The 20,811-nt window shown below is 46.8% G+C and overlaps 1 protein-coding gene across 1 annotated transcript in view; it reads right to left on the bottom strand.

Annotated features, from left to right (window-relative positions):
- LOC144500957 (tumor necrosis factor receptor superfamily member 16-like) overlaps positions 1 to 20,811 on the bottom strand; it is a 168,479-nt gene that overhangs the window by 21,813 nt on the left and 125,855 nt on the right. The window contains exons 4-5 of the mRNA XM_078224454.1: positions 9,628 to 9,829; positions 6,499 to 6,674 (exon numbers count right to left, since the gene is read on the bottom strand). Of these exons, the coding sequence (XP_078080580.1) occupies positions 6,499 to 6,674; positions 9,628 to 9,829 (378 nt within the window). The remainder of the gene's footprint in view (positions 1 to 6,498; positions 6,675 to 9,627; positions 9,830 to 20,811) is intronic.

Below are 20,811 nucleotides of genomic sequence, written 5' to 3'. Positions count from 1 at the left end.
TTATTAAATTCATTAGTGAATTCATTTCCCCGGGATTAGATTCAGGTGTTGAAATAGAAATGCTGATCTAAGTATAATTTAAAGTAAAGTTTATTAGTCACAAGTAGTCTTACATTAACACTGTAATGAAGTTACTATGAAAATCCCCTAGTTGCCACACTCCGGTGCCTGTTCGGATACACTGAGGGAGAATTTAGTATGGCCAATGCATCTAACCAGCACGTCTTTGGACTGTAGGAGGAAACCGGAGCACCCGGAGAAAACCCACACAGACACGGGGAGAACGTGCAGACTCCACACAGACAGTGAACCGAGCCGGCAATCGAACCTGGGTCCCTGGCGCTGTGAGGCAGCAGTGCTAACCACTGTGCCACTTGATCATATTTTCAATGCTCAATATGCTGCTTTTCGACAATCCAATGTCTAATTTCCAGCCAAAATAGTAGAGCTTTTAAAAATAATAATCACTCTTTAACCTCAGGAGGACAGACTGGAAGGTAAAACTTCACCACTACATTATACATCCTTCATCAGCTGCCCTCCTTGGCAGTGGCGCCTTCATTACGACCGCAGCCCAGGAACAATCATTTTCCTCACAGTGGCCAAAATGTTCCGGCCTCGCCCGCGGTTGGGATTCAATGGTCCCGTTGCAGCGAATGGAGATTTGTCCGAGCGCCAAATTCTCCCCGGCATGAATTGTTTTATCGAAACCATAGAAACCGTGCACTGCAGAAGGAGGCCATTCGGCCCATCGAGTCTGCACCAGCAACAATCCCATCTAGGCCCTATCCCTATAACCCCACATATTTACCCCGCTAATCCCTCTAACCCACGCATCCCGGGACACTAAAGAGCAATTTAGCATGGCCAGTCAACCTAACCCACACGTCTTTGGAGTAATAATGGCTTTGCATTTCCCAAATTTATTCTTCTCATCAAAGCTAACAGGTGATTTCACATCCGCTTTTATTTATTTCTGTAGGGATTAGGCTCAAGCAGCATTGCCAGGCTAAATTTATCCACCCATACCAGTTTAACTGGGCTGGGCATAAGTTTAGGAAGCTGTAGAATGAATTGATTTGAATAAAAACTGAAGCTTGACTAGCCCTAAGCTGTTTTAATTACACTGCGGTGCTAATGAACAATGTGAACTATCGTGTCTGAAATCTTGATTGACGCAACTGATAATAGGCTCCAATTGCTGGAGAAGTCTGGATTACAGCTGCAAAACCTGCTTCTTGATACTTTCCCTCTGACATTTATTAATTTTCTGACAAGACCACAAGAAATTTCAAGGGCTGGGATTTTCCAGCCGCGCTCGCCCCGAAACCGGAAAATCCTGCCCGAGGTCAACGGACCTTTCCGTGGTCCGCCCCTCGTCCGCTATGACTCCTGCGGCAGGCGGAACGAGAATATTGGCCCCAAGAAATCAAAAACAATTGTCTATTCCCTGGTATCAGCAAAATGGGAGTCAAATCTGTCAGCATAAGTTCCAAATAGAAATCCCTGCAGCGCAGAAGGAGGCCATTCAGCCCATCGAGTCTGCACCAACCACAATCCCACCCAGGCCCTATCCCCGTGACCTCACATATTTATCCTGCTAGTCCCCCTGACACTAAGGGGCAATTCAGCATGGCCAATCAACCTAACCTGCACATTGGACTGTGGGAGGAAACCGGAGCACCCGGAAGAAACCCACGCAAACACAGGGAGAACATGCAAACTGGACACAGAGAGTGACCCGAGATCGCAATTGAACTCGGATCCCGGGTGCTGTGAGTTAGCAGTGCCAACCACTGTGCCACCATACCGCCCAAAGAGGATATCCTGTTTTGTATTGACACTGGCATCAAAACTAAAATTCTAAAGCAGAAGAATTTTACGCCCATGGGCAGCAAACTTCACTATTTAAACATGTCTGGACTGAGTGATGCACAAATTCAATTCATCAGCGTATCTGTTCCTCCCCTGAACCCTTTCAAGGTTGCAACCAAAAAGTTATGGGACTGCTCTTTCAAAGGACTAGCAGAGACGTGATGGACCAAATGGCCTCCCTCTGTACGATAAGTTACTTTGATTCTACATAGTGGGCATGGTCTGGCAGCTGCATTAGCTACGGGCGCAAATTCCATAATGGCCGCTGAAACTCGCAAGTGGCCAAACATGGGATTTGCACCAACGAGATCTTAAATTCAGATCTTCCACCTCCCCCCGCTCCACCCCGCTGGTGACATAAGGTTCTGAAAAGGGCATGCACCTGATTTCCATACATTTTAATACATTATCACATAATTACCGAGCTTGACATCGTAATGTCCATCCACAGTGTCGCTTCCCCTGCCCCCGGCAACATGAGGTCACACCAGCATGAGTCACTGCTGGATTTTCAAAATGAAAACCAGTCGTGATGACTATGCTGGGAGTGCAGAGGTACCTGTAGCACCATCCTCCCCCCACCCCCGGGGGTCAAGACACATGCCCGGGCACTGCCTCCTGGCATCCTAGCAGTTTTCCCAGCACTGCCAGGGGGCAATGACAGGGGCCACGTGTGGTGGGGGGAGAAATACCCTCCTCTATTGTGAGTGAGGGGGTTCCTCTTCTGCATGTGACGAGGGTGATCCCCATATCTGCCAGGGGGTGTGGGTGTCCTTGGAGGGGGAAGGGGGGTGGGGGGATGGGGGTGTGGTAAACCACTGTTAGCTTATTACCTGTATATGTGACATGCCTGGACACATCCCTGCCGGCCCTACCCGAGACTCTTCCGCCCCCCCGGTCCAGGTATAAAGGCGACTGCTCCCCACCCCCCTGCCTCAGTCTGGACCAGTTCATCGGCATGGGTGTGCTCCAAGTCTTTTGCTAATAAAAGCCTATTTGTTCTTGCATACAAACTAGTCTTTGCTTGATTGATGGTGCATCAGGGGGCACATGGCAATGGGTGGTTCCGATGTCCATTGGCGGGGGGAGGTCCTTAAATTTAACTTCAAGATCAGGGCGCCCTTAGTGTTGCCGGTGTTTTTAGGCCTTGACCCTCCAGCTGGCTCTGTGACCCTCGCCAGCACTCAGAGTCATAGAGTTTACAGCATGGCAACAGGCCCTTCGGCCCAACTTGTCCATGCCGCCCTCTTTTTTAAACCCCTAAGCTGATCCCAATTGCCTGCATTTGGCCCATATCCCTCTACACCCATTTTACCCATGTAACTGTCTAAATGCATTTTAAAAGACAAAATTGTACCTGCCTCTACTACTACCTCTGGCAGCTTGTTCCAGACACTCACCATCCTCTGTGAAAAAATTGCCCCTCTGAACATTTTTGTATCTCTCCCCTCTCACCTTAAACCTATGACCTCTAGTTTTAGACTCCCCTACCTTTGGGAAAGGATATTAACTAGCTGATCTGTGCCCCTCATTATTTTATAGACCTCTATAAGATCACCCCTCAGCCTCCTACGCTCCAGAGAAAAAAGTCCCAGTCTGTCCAGCCTCTCCTTATAACTCAAACCATCAAGTCCCGGTAGCATCCTAGTAAATCTTTTCTGCACTCTTTCTAGTTTAATAATATCCGTTCCATAATAGGGTGACCAGAACTGTACACAGTATTCCAAATGTGGCCTTACCAATGTCTTGTACAACTTCAACAAGACGTCCCAACTCCCATATTCAATGTTCTGACCGATGAAACCAAGCATGTTGAATGCCTCCTTCACCACTCTGTCCACCTGTGACTCCACTTTCAAGGAGCTATGAACATGTACCCCTAGATCTCTTTGTTCTGTAACTCTCCCCAACACCCTATCATTAACTGAGTAAGTCCTGCCCTGGTTCAATCTTCCAAATTGCATCACCTCGCATTTATCTAAATTAAACTCCATTTGCCATTCGTCAGCCCACTGGCCCAATTGATCAAGATCCCGCTGCAATGGGAGATTGCTTTCTTCACTGTCCACTATGCCACCAATCTTGGTGTCATCTGCAAACTTACTAACCATGCCTCCTATATTCTCATCCAAATCATTAATATAAATGACAAATAACAGTGGACCCAGCACTGATCCCTGAGGCACACCACTGGTCACAGGCCTCCAGTTTGAAAAACAACCCTCTACAACCACCCTCTGGCTTCTGTCAAGAAGCCAATTTTGTATTCATTTAGATACCTCACCCTGGATCCCGTGAGATTTAACCTTATACAACAACCTACCATGCGGTACCTTATCAAATGCCTTGCTAAAGTCCATGTAGACAACATCAACTGCACTGCCCTCATCTACCTTCTTGGTTACCCCTTCAAAAGACTCAATCAAATTTTCTACTCACAAAGCCATGCTAACTGTCCGTAATCAGTCCTGGCATCTCTAAATGCCTATAGATCCTGTCTCTCAAAATACCTTCCAACAACTTACCCACCACAAATGTGAGGCTCACTGGCCTGTAGTTCCCAAGCTTTTCCCTGCAGCCTTTTTTAAACAAAGGCACAACATTTGCCACTCTCCAATCTTCAGGCACCTCACCCGTGACTATCGATGATTCAAATATCTCGGCTAGGTGACCCGCAATTTCCGCCCTTGCCTCCCACAATGTCCTGGGATAACTCCATCATGTTCCGGGGATTTATCTACCTTGATGCGCTTTAAGACTTCCAGCACCTCCTTCTCTGTAATATGTACACTCCTCAAGACATCACTATTTATTTCCCCAAGTTCCCTAACATCCATGCTTTTCTGAACAGTAAATATTGATGAGAAATATTCATTTAGGATCTCACCCATCTCTTGTGGATCCACACGTAGATGACCTTGTTGATCTTAAGAGGCCCTACTCTCGCCCATGTTACTCTTCTACTCTTTATGTATTTGTAGAAGCTCTTTGGACTCTCCTTTGCCTCCTATCTGCCAAAACAATCTCATGTCCCCTTTTTGCCCTCCTGATTTCTCTCTTAACTCTACTCCTACACCCCCTATACTCTTCAAGGGATTCACTTGATCCCAGCTGCCTATGCATGTCATGTGCCTCTTTCTTCTTCTTGACCAGGGCCTCAGTATCCCGAGTCATCCAGGGTTCCCTACTTCTGCCAACCTTGCCCTTCACTCTAAGAGGAATGTGCTTACCCTGAACCCTGGTTAACACACTTTTGAAAGCCTGCCACTTACCAGACGTCCCTTTGCCTTCCCACAGACTCCCCCAATTAACTTTTGAAAGTTCCTGCCTGATACCATCAAAATTGGCCTTGCCCCAATTTAGAATTTTAACTTTTGGGCCAGACCTATCATTCTCCATAGCTATCTTAAAACTAATAGAATTATGGTCACTGGTCCCAAAGTGATCCCTCACTAACTTCTGTCACCTGCCCTTCCTTATTTCCCAAGAGGAGGTTAGGTTTTGCCCCCTCTCTATTCGGGCCATCCACATACTGCATGAGAAATTCCTCCTGAATACACTCAAATTTCTCTCCATCCAACCCTCTAATACTATGGCTGTCCCAGTCAATGTTGGGAAAGTTAAAATCTCCAACTATTACCACCCTATTTTTCTTGGAGCTATCTGGAATTTCCTTACATATTTGCTCCTCAATTTCCTGCCACCTATTTGGGGGCCTAAAGTACAACCCTATCAAAGTGACTTCCCCCTTCTTATTTCTCAGTTCTACCCATATAAATCCAGTGGCCGAACCCTCGGATATATCCCCTCTCAGTACGGCCGTCCTGTTTTCCCTAATCAAAAGTGCAACTCCCCCTCCTCTCTTACCTCCTGTTCTATCTTTCCTATAGCATCTGTAGCCTGGAACATTTAGCTGCCAGTCCTGTCCCTCCCTTAGCCATGTTTCAGTAATTGATATAATATCCCAGTCCCACATACCCATCCATGCCCTGCGTTCATCTGCCTTGCCCGTCAGGCCTCTTGCATTGAAATAAATGCAGTTTAATCTGGAATTCCCTTGCTCTCTGTCTTGCTAACAGCACAGAGTGCTGTTAAATCCGGAGAGAAAAGATGGCGAGTTTCACACAGCTTATCCCACCTGATCCAACACTCTGCAATTTTGGGATGAGTAAGTAAAATAAAGGATTTGAAAGACACAAAGGGGTGGCATGGTAGCACAGTGGTTAGCACTGCTGCCTCACAGTGCCAGGGACCTGGGTTCGATTCCCGGCTTGGGTCACTGTCTGTGTGGAGTCTGCACATTCTCCCCGTGTTTGCGTAGGTTTCCTCTGGGTGCTCCGGTTTCCTCCCACAGTCCAAAGATATGCGGCATAGTAGATTGGCCATGCTAAATTTCCCCTTAGTATCCAAAGATGTGTAGGTTAGAGGGATTAGCAGGGGTTATAGGGATAGGGTGGGCCTGAGGAAGATGCTCTGTCAGAGAGTTGGTGCAGACTCGATGGGCTGAATGGACTCTTTCTGCACTGTAGGAATTCTATGATTCTATGACACTCTGTCACTATCTTTGTGATGGGTAATCCTGCAAGTAAAATAATTATTTATTTGTAAACTCCCAGCACCCACCTTGGTTCTGTTGTTGTTGTTGTTGTTGTTGCTGCTGCAGTTTCTGTTGTTCCTGTAGACTCTGATTGTCGACCGAGATTCCACTATCATTATGCAGCTTCTCACCCTCTGGAGACGGAGTCTGGTTTACTGTCCTGTTATTGGCTCCCTGCTTGTTTTGCTTACAGCTGTTCCAACTGAGGGGGAAAAAAAATCAAAAATCGCAATGATTCGAGGAACATTAAAAAGGGAAAGAAAGAGACAGACAGGTTACAGAGCGGAAAATGCATAGGAAATAGATTCTTCCAGGGAATGAAATAGGAACAAAGCTAAACACAACAAAAGTAGCTCCAGGGAAAGTGCAAACGGAAGCAAAAGTCAACCTAACCTAAGGTCACTGAGATTTGAAGATGGGTTCGCATTTGTTGGAAATGCATAAACTCAGAGGTGAATGGATATTATATATAATTGAGGGCACTGACAATATGCAAAGCTGGCTTGAGATGCTGGAGTTGGGGGGTAGTTCTGGAGGGTGGTCATTTCAAATGAGAAAGTCATAGAATCCCTACAGTGCAGAAGGAGACCATTCGGCCCATCGAGTCTGCACTGACCACGATCCACCCAGGCCCTATACCCCATGAATTTTCCCTGCTAATCCCCCTGACATGATGAGGCAATTTAGCATGGCCAATCAACCTAATCCGCACATCTTTGGACTCTGGGAGGAAACTGGAGCACCCGGAGGAAACCCACGCAGGCACAGGGAGAACAAGCAAACTCCAACAGTCACCCGAAGCCCGGAACTGAACCCAGGTCCCTGGCGCTGTGAGGCAGCAGTGCTAACCACTGTGCCACCGTGCCGGCCTTGAAAGTGAGGTTGGAAGTTGAGAAATGTCACTTTTTTCAGAAGATGGTTGACTTGATAATAGGGTTCTAAATTTGGCAATGATGCCCAGGATTGTGACGCTGGGAGTGAGGTTCAGGATTCCGAAGCTGAGGGTGAGGCCAAGGATTGCGGAGCTGAGAGTGAGGCCCAGGTTTGCAGAGCTGGGAGTGAGGCCCAGGATTGCAGAGCTGGGAGTGAGGCCCAGGGTTGCAGAGCTGGGAGTGAGGCCCAGGGTTGCAGAGCTGGGAGTGAGGCCCAGGGTTGCAGAGCTGGGAGTGAGGCCCAGGGTTGCAGAGCTGGGAGTGAGGCCCAGGGTTGCAGAGCTGGGAGTGAGGCCCAGGGTTGCAGAGCTGGGAGTGAGGCCCAGGGTTGCAGAGCTGGGAGTGAGGCCCAGGGTTGCAGAGCTGGGAGTGAGGCACAGGGTTACAGAGCTGGGAGTGAGGCCCAGGGTTGCAGAGCTGGGAGTGAGGCCCAGGGTTGCAGAGCTGGGAGTGAGGCCCAGGGTTGCAGAGCTGGGAGTGAGGCCCAGGATTGCAGAGCTGGGAGTGAGGCCCAGGATTGCAGAGTTGGGAGTGAGGCCCAGGATTGCAGAGCTGGGAGTGAGGCCCAGGGTTGCAGAGCTGGGAGTGAGGCCCAGGGTTGCAGAGCTGGGAGTGAGGCCCAGGATTGCAGAGCTGGGAGTGAGGCCCAGGATTGCAGAGCTGGGAGTGAGGCACAGGGTTGCAGAGCTGGGAGTGAGGCCCATGGTTGCAGAGCTGGGAGTGAGGCCCAGGATTGCAGAGTTGGGAGTGAGGCCCAGGATTGCAGAGCTGGGAGTGAGGCCCAGGATTGCAGAGCTGGGAGTGAGGCCCAGGATTGCAGAGCTGGGAGTGAGGCCCAGGACTGCAGAGCTGGGAGTGAGGCCCAGGACTGCAGAGCTGGGAGTGAGGCCCAGGACTGCAGAGCTGGGAGTGAGGCCCAGGACTGCGGAGCTGGGAGTGAGGCCCAGGATTGCGGAGCTGGGAGTGAGGTCCAGGATTGCGGAGCTGGGAGTGAGGCCCAGGATTGCGGAGCTGGGAGTGAGGCCCAGGATTGCGGAGCTGGGAGTGAGGTCCAGGACTGCAGAGCTGGGAGTGAGGTCCAGGATTGCGGAGCTGGGAGTGAGGCCCAGGATTGCAGAGCTGGGAGTGAGGCCCAGGATTGCAGAGCTGGGAGTGAGGCCCAGGATTGCAGAGCTGGGAGTGAGGCCCAGGATTGTGAAGCTGAGGGTAAGGCTGGGGTGGGGATGAGGGACATGAGTTGACATGGATGGTGCATGAAGAGTGGGTGAGGGGATTGAGGGGTTGTGAGGAGTGAGGGCTAGAAGGCCTAATATTTATCAAAACAGTTGTGACAATGCCCCAGGGATTGGAGTGGACCTTTGAAATAGTCCACCTTGGAACTCAGCAACCCTTGTGGCCACCCATGTCTGGGGGGGGGTGGCAGTCCTGACTCCATTCTAAACTCGCTCTCCGCCTCCGCTCCGAGTGAAAATCACTCCATTCACGACACCTTTTCCCCCCCAAGGTGAGCACACCAAACGGGAAATGCCTCATCTTGAGCTACCTGCCTCGGGAGCAAAAAGCAGTCTTCATTTGGTTACCTTTGGAGTGCCTTTGGAGAGCCGCCATCTCCACATCATAATAACCTTTCCACATCCCTCCTATATAGTAAATACACGCACAAGGTGATCAAGCATGAAATACCCAAAATAGAACGATCACCATGGAAAAGAGGATGGGACTACAGCTGCAATGCGTAAAGCCTCACACTGCCATCAGGGGGGCAAAAAGCCAATTTTTTTTTGTATTTTTATTCCAATTCAATCAAATCAAGTCCAATTCAGAGTCTCAACAAGTTGAGACATTTCCAATCCAAGTTGACAAGACAGGGCCTCCACTCCTGTCGTGGGCCTGATCTACATGAGCCAAGCTGATTGGAGTAGGCGCAGACTCACCTCCTCCAAGGCTTGATCTCATTTGCATCTTAGCCAAAAGGCCGAGATGCCGCAAATTTTTTTTTAAGAAAGATGAAAATAATGACTACTTAACTGAAAGCAAGGAAAGTGAATAAATAATATGACTCCTTAAATGCCACTCCATAATTAAGTCAGCATTGCACAAGCTACATTTTCGGTATTAGATCACACTGTACTGTATATTCACACATACTCCTATCATTGTAACTTAATAAATAATGTCAATCACATTCATGCTGTTAAAAATAAAGCCATTCAAAACACCAACCGTTTGAAAGCTACATAGGCCACGAGTCCCACTACTACAGCAGCCAGGATGGAACAGTAAACAGGAATGATGCTATTATTGTTGTCTTGCCCAATAAACTGTGGTGAGCTGGGGACGGCAGTGGTGGTCATTATCCCTGCTGTGGTGACAGTCTTCGGAGGTCCCGCTGTGTTCACCCTCGTGAATCTTGGATTATCAAGAGCTGAAGAGAGAATAAATGAGATTCCTTTAATGTTTTTGTGGTAACACAGTAGATCGTTTTTATCTCAAAATAATTTGCTTTCTAAATCAATCCCATCATAAATGCTATATTTTAGAATTGAAAAACGAGAGACTCTGCTAATCATAGTGGGAAGTTTAACAACACCAGGTTAAAGTCCAACAGGTTTATTTGGTAGCAAAAGCCACACAAGCTTTCGGAGCTGCAAGCCCCTTCTTCAGGTGAGTGGGAATTCTGTTCACAAACAGAGCATATAAAGACACAACCTCAATTTACATGAATAATGGTTGGAATGCGAATACTTACAACTAATCAAGTCTTTAAGAAACAAAACAATGTGAGTGGAGAGAGCATCAAGACAGGCTAAAAAGATGTGTATTGTCTCATTAAGTTACAATCATAGTGGCACAGTGGTTAGCACTGCTGCCTCACAGCGCCAGGGACCCAGGTTCGATTCCAGCTTCGGGTCACTGTCTGTGTGGAGTTTGACGTTCTCCCCGTGTCTGCGTGGGTTTCCTCCGGGTGCTCCGGTTCCCTCCCATACTCCAAAGATGTGCAGGTTGGGTAGATTGGCCATGCTAAATTCATCCTAATGTCAGGGGGATTAGCAGGGTAAATATGTGGGTTTACGGGGATATGGCCTGGTGGGATTGTGGTCGGTGCAGACTGGATGGGCCAAATGACCTCCTTCTGCACTGTAGATTCTATGATTCTCATGGTCCTATCTACTTCATGTTATCAATGTCACTTCAAATCACCCTTTTACAGTAAGCTTCATCCAGAACGCATACTATTCGAATCCTATAAACAAAATCGGTGATAAATTTATCATTCCATCACTAAATTGAAGAAATTAGGAACACATTTTAAAATGTTCTGAATTCAGTACAAGATGGTAAAAAAAGATGACTTCATAACGGACAGAGTAGAAATTGATAAAACATTAAATAATGGCAGGTAGATAAAGTTAATCATTGAATCTCACAATTCTACTTGTGTTAAAGTGTTTGAGCTTTAGTGGTTTTCAATAATAAAGCATCTCGTTATGAGTAATGAACTCTCGCCTGTGGATGAGTAGCCAGCCTTCAGAATGCAATATAAAGAGACAGTGAACATTGTGTTTATAATCATTACAACTGGAGCTGGCTGTGATTTCACTATGGGAGTGCAATCAGATTCGGAACTACATTCAAAGGTAGTGAGGAAGTGATGACCTAAACACAAAAACTAAGAAATTTTTTAAAAAGTAATTTGGGAATAAACATACAAAATCATAGAATCATAGAATTCCCACAGCCAGAAGAGGCCATTCAGCCCATCAAATCTGCACCAACTCTCCAAAAGGGCATCTGGCTAAGATGCTCTGTCCAAGAGTCAGTGCAGACTCAATGGGCCAAATGGCCTCCTTCTGCACTGTAGGGATTCTATGATTCTACCGATGCTACACCTAACCTGCAAGTACTTGATGCCGACTGCTGGTTGCCATCTATGTAGCTGAGTGACAAACAATAGAGACTCAAGGGAATGTGCAGCACTTCCCTTATTTCAGCAGCCACCTCTCTCAAGAAACTACCATCGCTGAGGAAGTGCAGTACCAAGTCAACTGTGCCAGCGCTGCCTTCTTCAAACTCTGCCATTGCGTCTTTGACAACAGGGACCTTTGGAAGTCAACAAGGGTCCTGGTTTATAAGGCCATTGTGTTGACAACCCTTGTCTACTGCAGTGAAACCTGGACTGTCTATTGACATCACATCAGAATCCTGGAGAGCTTTCATCAGTGGTGCTTGCATCAAATCTTGGGAATCAAATGGGGGGGTGGAGTGCCACTCTAATGCTAGAGTCCTCCATGGCACTGCATTGAACAGCATCAAAGCCCTGCGCTTGAGGAACCAAATCTGATGGATGGACCATTACGCCTGATGCCCAGAAAGCGCCTCCCTCGGAAGTTTCTCTTCTCCCAGCTCCCCGTTGGGTAACACTCTAAGGGCAGCCAAATGAAAAGGGATAAGGAAAGGCTCAAGAACACCATAAAGCTCAGAGATGTTAACACCACTGAGGGAGGAGAGAGCTCCAGACCATTGGGTATGGCTCCACCTGGTCCACCAAGGTGCAAGCCACTTCCTGGCTCAGTGGCTTGGCGGCAAGGCAGAACGGCAGTGGCAGAGGGAGGGGGGAAACGGGCAGCACAGTGGTTAGCGCTGCTGCCTCACAGCGCCAGGGACCTGGGTTCAATTCCAGCCTCGGGTCACTGTCTGTGTGGAGTTTGCACGTTCTCCCAGTGTCTGCGTGGGTTTCCTTCGGGTGCTCCGGTTTCCTCACACAGTCCAAAGATGTGCGGGTTAGGTCGATTGGCCATGCTAAACTGACCCTAGTGTCACGGGGCTTAGCAGGGTAAATGTGTGGGGTTACGGGAATAGGGCCTGGGTGGGATTGTGGTTGGTACAAACTCGATGGGCCGAATAGCCTCCTTCAGTACTGTAGGGATTCGATGAAACAAACACTGTGCGAATTCCATTGCTTCCACACAACAGCATGCCCCCACTGCGGGTCAACCTGTGGACAAAGAAAATCGGGCTCCTCAGTATCTGAAGACACACCAAGGCTGACGAAGGTTATCCTGGATTTCGTGGAACCACCACTGCTGCCAATAGTTGCTTGAAATAGAAGGTCTTCTATTTCCAAACCGAGCACACGATTTATATCAAAACAAATGTGAATTAAGCGAAAGGCACCAAGAAATTCATTGCTACGATCATTATTTTTGTCCCCCTTCAACTGATTTAAAGCTACTGCTGTGGTGGTGCTTAGTTCTGTTGTTGAAGAAAATCTTCACAAGCCACAATAAAATACCACTTGCCAGTGCTTAATGATGATTTACAACTTGTTGGTGTCACACTTCATCTGGCCATACAGTCAGACTGAGTTGAAATGTCACAATGAACAGATTCCTTGTTCTGTTGAACAGATCTGTGTGAAACAGTTTTATGGGTTATTTATAGAATTTACTTAAATGATCTGGCACATTAAGTAACATTTTTTTCAGGGTAAAAATATGGCACATGTAAGGTTAATAATAACAAACGTAAGAGATTTAAGCCAGGGGATTTCAGTGCAGCGCATGCTTCAGAGACGGAACACATTGCCAATATTACTGTGTTCATCAAAGCACTGTTTTAGCAGCCAGGACCATAACTCCAGTTTTGTTAATCTGAACGTAAAACAATCCATTTTCTATTGGTTGCCTTCTTGAGGTCGGCTTCATAAAATGTGCGGAGCAGGCGGCTGGGCTGAATTACACATCTCCCTAAGTCTCAATTTCCCGATCAAACTGTCACGGCAAGAATTGCACCAAAATAGAATGCCCTGTTTGGGATTGCAAAGCTGCCCCTTCTTAGAACCACCGTCCCCTTTGCTTGGGCTGAGCTGGGCAATAGAGTCTGTTTCTACCAGTACCATAGAACCATAGAATCCCCACAGTGCAAGAAGGAGGCCATTCGGCCCATCAAGTCTGCACCGACTCTCCAAAAGAGCATCTCACTACCGCCACCGCCCCTGCCCCAATCCCCTTAATACCAACATTTACCATGGCTAATCCACCTAACCTACATATCTTTGGACACTATGGGGCAATTTAGCATGGCCAATCCACCTAACCTGCACATCTTTGGACTGTGGGAGGAAACCAGAGCACTCAGAGGAAACCCACACAGACACAGGGAGAATGTGCAAACGCCGCACAGTCACCCAAGGCCGGAATCGAACCAGGGTCTCTGGCATTGTGAGGCAGCAGTGCTAACCACTGTGCCACCGTGCCACCCTCAAACGTCATAAGAACGAGTGCCGCTGCCAGATTTTTCCGAGCAAACATATTGGGGATAATTTTACAGGCCCGTTCGCCGCGGTTATGGCCACTAACTCCAGCGACAGGACCATAATGAGATATGTGCTGGGGAGGAATGAGATCTCCCCCCCGCAACACCCCATCCCCTCCACCCTTCCACCCCACTCCCCCCCCCCACCCCTCCACCTCCAGTGATGTCATCAGGTTCCCACCCAGGCAAGGGGTTTGATCCTAATTACCATCAATTTTAATCGATTTAAATACTCATAAACAGCTTTACGCCATTGCTTCCGGAGTCATCATGTTCCCCCCCACCACCAGCGTGATGTCAAACCAGCGTGAATCCTTTCTGCTTTCCAGCAGTTGAGGTGACCAAGCCAGGGCATGAAGGCCAGTGTAGCCCCTGAGGGGTAGGGTTCATGAGCATGGCAGAGCAGTGCCTGGGTGTGGGACTAAGGGTTGGGTGAGGATGAGGGGTGGGATAGGTTTCCCAGTAATGTTGGTTGGTGGGTATATGGGAAATGGACGGCAATGTCTGTTGTTGGGGGGGTCGGGGGGGGGGTGGGGAGTCTGTGTCTTCGCTTTGAGACTGGTCTATCCCGATATCTGTGGAGCCAGCCTTAATGTGTTTATGTCCCAGCCCTGGAGAATGACACAACAAAAGTTCCCCCATCCCCCTTTTTTTTGACAAAGAGTCAGAAGATTGGGAGAGAAAACTTGGCAAAGCAGTTTCCTGCCAGAACGTGACACTTTGCCATTTTTTTGGGAAAGATCCCACCAGCATTAATTTGTTGACATATTATTCCCCTCTGGGGGCTGATTAACTCAGTTGAGTTAAAGTTAATTTATTAGTGTCACAAGTAAGCTGACATTAACACTGCAATGAAGTTACTGTGAAAATCCCCTAGTTGCCACACTCCGGCGCCAGTTCGGGTACACAGAGGGACAATTTAGCACGGCCAATACACCTAACCAGCACGTCTCTGGGAGGAAACCGGAGCACCCGGAGGAAACCCATGCAGACACAGGGAAAACGTGCAAACTCCACACAGACAGTGACCCAAGCCGGGAATCGAACCCGGGTTCCTGGCACTGTGAGGCAGCAGTGCTAACCACTGTGCCATGATGACTAATGTGCGGTTCAAAATAACACCAACAGTGCAGGTTTGATTCTCATCCTGGCTGAAGCACACTTTGGAATCATCCTCCCCGCCCTTCCCCTCAGAGCGAAAGGCAATGGCAAACCACCAGTGACTAAAACTGCAAAAACAAATGAAACCATAGAAACCCCACCGTGCAGAAGGAGGCCATTCAGCCCATCGAGACTGCACCAACAACAATCCCACCCAGGCTCCATCCCTGAAAGTCCACATATTTACCCTGTTAATCCCTCTAACATACACACCCTGGGACACTAAGGGTCAATTTATCATGGCCAATTAACCTAACCCACACATCTTTGGAGTGTGGGAGGAAACCAGAGCATCCAGAGGAAACCCACGCAGACACGGGGAGAACATGCAAACTCCACACAGACAGTGATCCAAGCCAGGAATCAAACCCGGGTCCCTGGCGCTGTGAGGCAGCAGTGCTAACCACTGTGCCGCCGTGCTGCCCCATCTGACTCTTTGAACAGAGATGAATGAATTAATTAATCAATTAATTAAATCAGTCATTCATTCATTCATTCATTGACAGATCCTCCTCAACGATGACCAATGCTCCCATTTTAAGACTATCTTCACCTTATTGAAAATTATTTCCTGTTTTGCGAATTGTTGATTAAAAAAAAATTGTTTTCAAATTTGTTTGCATCTAAGTGGGCTACCTCAATTTAAAACACTAATGTTTTCATTAAAATGTTTTTATTCAATGAATTCAATTGTAACTTCCCAATATCCCCTCATTAAAGGAGATTCCAGGTTCTGTAGCAAGAGTCTTGAGAGACTGAGGCGGCATTCCATTATTTATGACTGTGTGCCGTTTGCCCCCTTTACGTAGTAAGCAGAGTCTGAAGATGTTCTACTCAGCATTTTATGGAATGTAACCTAGATGAATGCACTCTGTCATTTTCCCAGAGTTGGGGAATAGAGAACTAGAGGGCGCAGGTTTAAGTTAAGAGGGAAAAGAATGAATGGGAACCTGAGGAGCAACTTTTTTACGCAGAGGGTGGTATGTCTGTGGAATGAGCTGCCGGAGGAAGTGGTTGAGGCAGGGACATTGACAACATTTTAAAGGCATTTGGACAGATGCATGGATAGGAAAGGTTTAGAGGGATTTGGGCCAAATGCAGGCAAATGGAGTTAGCTTAGATGGGCTTTTTGGTCGGCATGGACCAGTTTGGGCCAAAGGGCCTGTCTCTGTGCCGCATTCTATGATTCGATGATTCTATAAGGTACTACCGGTGCAGAGAAGAAAGTCCCTGTCACGTGCACCTTTTCCGGCTTCCTTAAATAAAAATTGTAAATGAAGGAATGTGCAGGGGAAGGAAAAAGTGAGAATCCCGCATGACAGTGGTGAGTTAGAACAAAGAACAAAGAACAATACAGCACAGGAACAGGCCCTTCGGCCCTCCAAGCCTGTGCCGCTCCCTGGTCCAAATTAGACCATTCTTTTGTATCCCTCCATTCCCACTCCATTCATATGGCTATCTAGATAAGTCTTAAACACTCCCAGTGTGTCCGCCTCCACCACCTTGCCTGGCAGCGCATTCCAGGCCCCTACCACCCTCTGTGTAAAATATGTCCTTCTGATATCTGTGTTAAACCTCCCCCCCTTCACCTTGAACCTATGACCCCTCGTGAACGTTACCACCGACCTGGGGAAAAGCTTCCCACCGTTCACCCTATCTATGTTGTCGATAATTTTCAAGCGACAGCTGGAAATGTAAAATGGCAAATATGTTTACCGTATCCTCACAAGTTATGACTGTCCCCGTGACCTTGGCTGACTTGGTGAGGTCAGTGAACTTTGTCTGGCTGTGTGGGGTTGATGGGATTGAATCGAATGCCAAGGCCACCTGCTTTCACCCGGATAAATCCTTCCAAAAGGGATAAAATTAACAAGTCTTTCTGAGCAAATAAAGCCTTAATTGAAGAGGCTGTAAATGATGGGGGAGCTAGGGGGGTGCCTTGAAGGAGCACCAGCCTCGGGCACTTCAATGAACCAAATTGTTAAAGAGACAAGAATGCTGTATTACACTAAGCTGCTGCAGGGATACTAGATTCGCTACCTCCGACCTTCCAGAGGTAAGCTTTCAGTCAGTACACAAATAGCACTGGGATGCCACAATCAATATTTAAATGAAGCTGAAAGAAGGAAATAGATTCGGGACGCAGTGTCACAACTACAATCAGCTCAGCGTGGAAGGAAATCTAGCCCCACAAGAGTCAGTCCATCGCAATAAAATTAAGTACTACATATTTTTTAATCGCTTTGACACATCAACACAAGACAAATCAGCTAAAGTACATTTTCTATTCTTGGTGTCTGTTTCGATACACTGCAACACCCGTCCCCGTCCCCCCCTCCCCCTCCCCCCAGCCCCTCACCCCGTGGTCAGGTAACATGAGACCCAGACACAGATCAAAGTTCTGTCTGCATTGCTCCAGCGATGGGAGATTTCCTCTGTGCATTCTGTGAACTATTCTTCATGATCAGGTTTACTAGTTTGTTGCACAAAGCAGAAAGAGGAAATCTCCTCTTCCCCTGTTCTCTCCACTCCCCAATAATTCTTAATATGAATCTCAGAATGAACTTCCAGGGTTTTCATTTCACAGAGAGATGAGATATACGTCCACTCTTTGATTTTTGATTTGATTTATTATTGTCACATATATTAACAGGTTTATAAAATGAAGGAGGGAATAGATAGAGTGAACGTTCAAAGACTATTTCCTCAGGTGGATGGAGCTATTACAAGGGGGCATAACTATAGAGTTCATGGTGGGAGATATAGGAAGGATATCAGAGGTAGGTTCTTTACTCAGAGAGTTGTTGGGGTGTGGAATGGACTGCCTGCAGTGATAGTGGAGTCAGACACTTTAGGAACATTTAAGCAGTTATTGGATAGGCACATGGAGCACGCCAGGATGATAGGGAGTGGGATAGCTTGATCTTGGTTTCAGATAAAGCTCGGCACAACATCGTGGGCCGAAGGGCCTGTTCTGTGCTGTACTGTTCTATGTTCTATACAGTGAAAAGTATTGTTTCTCGTGCACTATACAGACAAAGTTTACCGTTCATAGAGAAGGAAACGAGAGAGTGCAGAATGTAGTGTTACAGTCATAGCTAGGGTGTAGAGAAAGATCAATTTAATGCAAGGTAGGTCCATTCAAAAGTCTGATGGCAACAGGGAAGAAGCTGTCCTTGAGTCGGTTGGTATGTGACCTCAGACTTTTGTATCTTTTTCCCGATGGAAGAAAGTGGAAGCGAGAATGTCCGGGCTATGTGGGGTCCTTAATTATGCTGGTTGCTTTGCCAAGGCAGCGGGAAGTGTAGACAGTGTCAATGGATGGGAGGCTGGTTTGCGTGATGGATTGGAATTCATTCACGACCTTTTGTAGTTTCTTGCGGTCTTGGGCAGAGTAGCTTTAAAACCAGATGTTCCTGTCTATTGAAAATGTTCACTGTTTTTACGAATATGACTTGCAATTGCAAACATTTGAAAACTGCAAAAAAATATTGTACATGTACATATGGACAGAATGGCCGACTCCTGCTCCCATTTCTGATATTCTTCCAACTGAGACTGGGCAATAAATTGTTCATTTATTTTTGGGAACAAACGTTTGAAGAATTTTATCTATCACAAAATCATGAAGCAGCCAGGATGCTTAAGTTTTACAGTATGGGAAAAATATTTTCTGTGATTGAATTGGCCAAAAACATCACTTAATCGCATAATTTTTTTTAAATTAACCTGCAAATAATGCTTGAAGGGGCCTGGACCACTTGTGGGAAGAGGTGCTTACTTTTGAGTTGAAAGCAGGTCTGCCAATAAAACTAATGCAACTATGGGAAACACGCATCCAATTTCCCAGGCTTGCTGCAGGTTTATGTTTTCATCAAAGCACAAACCATTAATTGTTCCCAAATTTACTGTGAGCAGGATATCCTTTCATCATATTAAAAAAAAACAATTCTGCTGTAAAACCAATATGGTCGCGACGTAACAATTCAGCTTCCAGCTTTTTACGTCGGGGAATTTCTTCCTCATGTTTCAAATGCTGATGATGGCTGGGCCACTCAAGGAAATAGCAGGTACTTTTTAGTTGGCGGAAACATCTGGTCTGAAAGCTAAAATTATTGCAACAGGATCACTGTGTGCCTTTATCTTTTGAGGATAAAACACAGTCCTGTGGCCCTTAAAACTGCAAGACTCCCTTGACAATTTGTCTCGAACACGGCAGTGCCCCAGGTTTGCATTGTAATATCAAAAGGAATTCATAATCTGGGGGGGAGATGTCACCCAAATGCACAGTTCCGACACATCTTGCCCAGTGATTAAACACTACTACTATCCCAAGGAGTGTATTGTCGCTCTGTCTTTGGATGTTGCAAAAGCTGTGCATTACATTTGAAGCTTAGCCTTCACCTACTATTTTAACTCCATGGGCCTCTTCACAAAACCAGATTGAATTTCGTGAGTTCATGTCGTCAGACTTATAAATGGACCTACCTCGCATTAAAGCCCCAAAAGAACTAGCAGAGGTGAAACTAACAGAACCAGCAGAGCAGTGGATGGCACAGTGGTTCGCATTGCTGCCTCAAGTGCCAGGAATCTGGGTTCGATTCCAGCCTTGGGTCATTGTCTGTGTGGAGTTTGCACGTTGTCCTCATGTCTGTGTGGGTTTCCTCTGGCTGCTCCGGTTTCCTCCAGTCCAGACAGTCCAAAGATGTGCAGGTTAGGTGGATTGGCCAAGCTAAATTGCTCCTTGGTGTCCCAAGATGTGTAGGTTAGATAGATTAGGCATGGTGAATATGTACGGTTACAGGGATAGGACCTGGGTAAGATGCTCTGTCAGAGAGTCGGTGCAGACTCAATGGGCTGAATGGTTTCTTCTGCACTGTAGGGATTCTATGAAACCAAACAAAAATTGATACTGGAGAGAGAGAGGTATTAGGAAAGGTGAACAAAACCTTTGCCATAGAGGTGGGTTTTAAGGAGAGTCCTAAATGAGATTCAGGATGCGGAGGGATGATGGGGTTTAGAGAGGGGATTCAGATCAGGGTTTAGGCAGCTGAAGGCACAATTGCCACTATGGAGCAAAGGGAGGGGGTTACACAAGAGGCTTGGATAAAAGTAACAGAGTTATTTCAGAGAGGTTGTGAATTGCCAGAGTTTATGGAACTGGGAGCGTTATGGAATGGGAAAGGAATTTAAACTGGAAGCATGAGGAAACCAGAAGGAAGTTAGGAAGGACAGAAGTGAGACTTGGACAAGGTCTATGCAGTCGAAGTTTGAATGAGGTGTGGTTGAGTTTTGGAGGGTGGAAGGCTGACATTGGCAGCAATTATTTACAGGTTGCTGTGTTTTAATTTGCAATATCTACAGCAGGTCCCACTGCATCAATTTAATTTTTGTCCTCACACCAACCTTCCAATGACTCTCCTTTGGCTAGTTTATTTAAAGTCTTCAGCGAGGGAAAAAGAGAGAGCACTTTCGTCCCATCAATTTGTGCAAGAAATTGTGAATCCAAGAGGGGAAAGCATGTTGTTAACTCATTGTACCACTCATTCCCAGTTCATTATCTTAGAAAGCTTTTCCGAACAGCCTGTGGCCACCATGTTACTTAGCATGGCTTCAGTTTTCAAATATAATTAGAAAATTATAAGATTTGATCATCACAAGTTACTTTCAGAACCCACTGATAAAGCATTGTAAATCTACTCTCTTCCACCTTCTTCCATCAGGAAAAAGATACAAAAGTCTGAGGTCATGTACCAACTGACTCAGGAACAGCTTCTTCTCTGCTGCCATCAGACTTTTGAATGGACCTATCTTGCATTTCTCTACACCCTAGCTATGACTGTAACACTACATTCTGCACTCTCTCCTTTCCTTCTCCCCACATGTACTCTATGAAAGGTGTGCTTTGTCTGTATGGCGCGCAAGAAACAA

This window comes from Mustelus asterias, chromosome 11, assembly GCF_964213995.1.
Source record: "Mustelus asterias chromosome 11, sMusAst1.hap1.1, whole genome shotgun sequence".
Taxonomy (NCBI): Eukaryota; Metazoa; Chordata; class Chondrichthyes; order Carcharhiniformes; family Triakidae; genus Mustelus; species Mustelus asterias.
This window is presented reverse-complemented; position numbering and strand designations above follow the sequence as displayed.